Here is a 949-nt window from a genome sequence, read left to right as displayed (position 1 = left end):
GTCCTGACATTATTACTAAAACTTGAAGTAAGTTTTAAGGAGTGCCTTGCTCCTCCATGCTCATGTAACACTCCTCCCCCTGATCTTGGAAAGAAATGTAGCTTATCTCAAGTTGGAAAAACATTCCTAAATGTTAAATTTTAAAGCAAGTTTATTGAGTGATAAACACACTTGCTCCAGTATTTAAAAAGCAGGGCTTTCACGGAACAGATGCTGTGAGTAGAATATACTGTATAGTATATATTTTTTTAAAGCAGACTCCCAGTTTGCTGGGAGCCTTAAGGTATTTTTTATTTATTTTTTTGTACAGGAATTCAACTGAACAGTGTGAGCTCCTGTAACTTCCCTACACGTTTAACCCTGCAGCCGAGTCGCTGACCATCAGCAGTTTGTTTAGAGACTCCCTCTGAGAGGCCTCTCATGTCTTACAGCTACTAGTTCTCATTAGGTTTGAACTTGTTGATCATGAATTCAAACAGTCAGTTTAGGAAAGGGTGGACATCATATGACTCCCGTTAAAGATGATGTTGTTCAGAGAAAAGGCACCGATCAAGCCAGCTAGTATAAGTAGCCTATAATCTGGTTTAGCGACACCACTTTTTAACAATGTTTAACGTGTGATTGTCTATTTCTGCTGCAGGATAAGCTGTCTGTCACTCTAGAGAGGGTTCAGCTGCAGACAGAGGCCGCCACGCTCTTCCAAAGACAGACCAATGAAAAGATCCATCTTGTTAAGGTGGGAATAGAACCAGAAATGATCAAACCTGGTCAAAAAGCAACATTCACTTGCATTCCTCCATCTTTACTTGATGACTTAGTCTAATTATGACTGGTGGTGGTGGTGGTGGTGGTAGTGACACAACGGGTTGTTACTCAGCGTTGTTTGTTTGAACCTGATGGTTCTCATGTTTTGGACACACACACACACACACACACACACACACACACA

The 949-nt window shown here is 41.0% G+C and overlaps 1 protein-coding gene across 1 annotated transcript in view; it reads left to right on the top strand.

Annotated features, from left to right (window-relative positions):
- The window catches only part of trim69 (tripartite motif containing 69), a 10,586-nt gene that overhangs the window by 769 nt on the left and 8,868 nt on the right, over positions 1–949 (top strand). Inside the window, exon 2 of the mRNA XM_032528008.1 lies at positions 641–736. Within this exon, the coding sequence (XP_032383899.1) occupies positions 641–736 (96 nt within the window). The remainder of the gene's footprint in view (positions 1–640; positions 737–949) is intronic.

The sequence above is a fragment of the Etheostoma spectabile genome, chromosome 10 (genome assembly GCF_008692095.1).
Source record: "Etheostoma spectabile isolate EspeVRDwgs_2016 chromosome 10, UIUC_Espe_1.0, whole genome shotgun sequence".
Taxonomy (NCBI): domain Eukaryota; kingdom Metazoa; phylum Chordata; class Actinopteri; order Perciformes; family Percidae; genus Etheostoma; species Etheostoma spectabile.
Note: the sequence above shows the minus strand (reverse complement) of the source record. Positions and strands in the feature narration are given on the sequence as shown.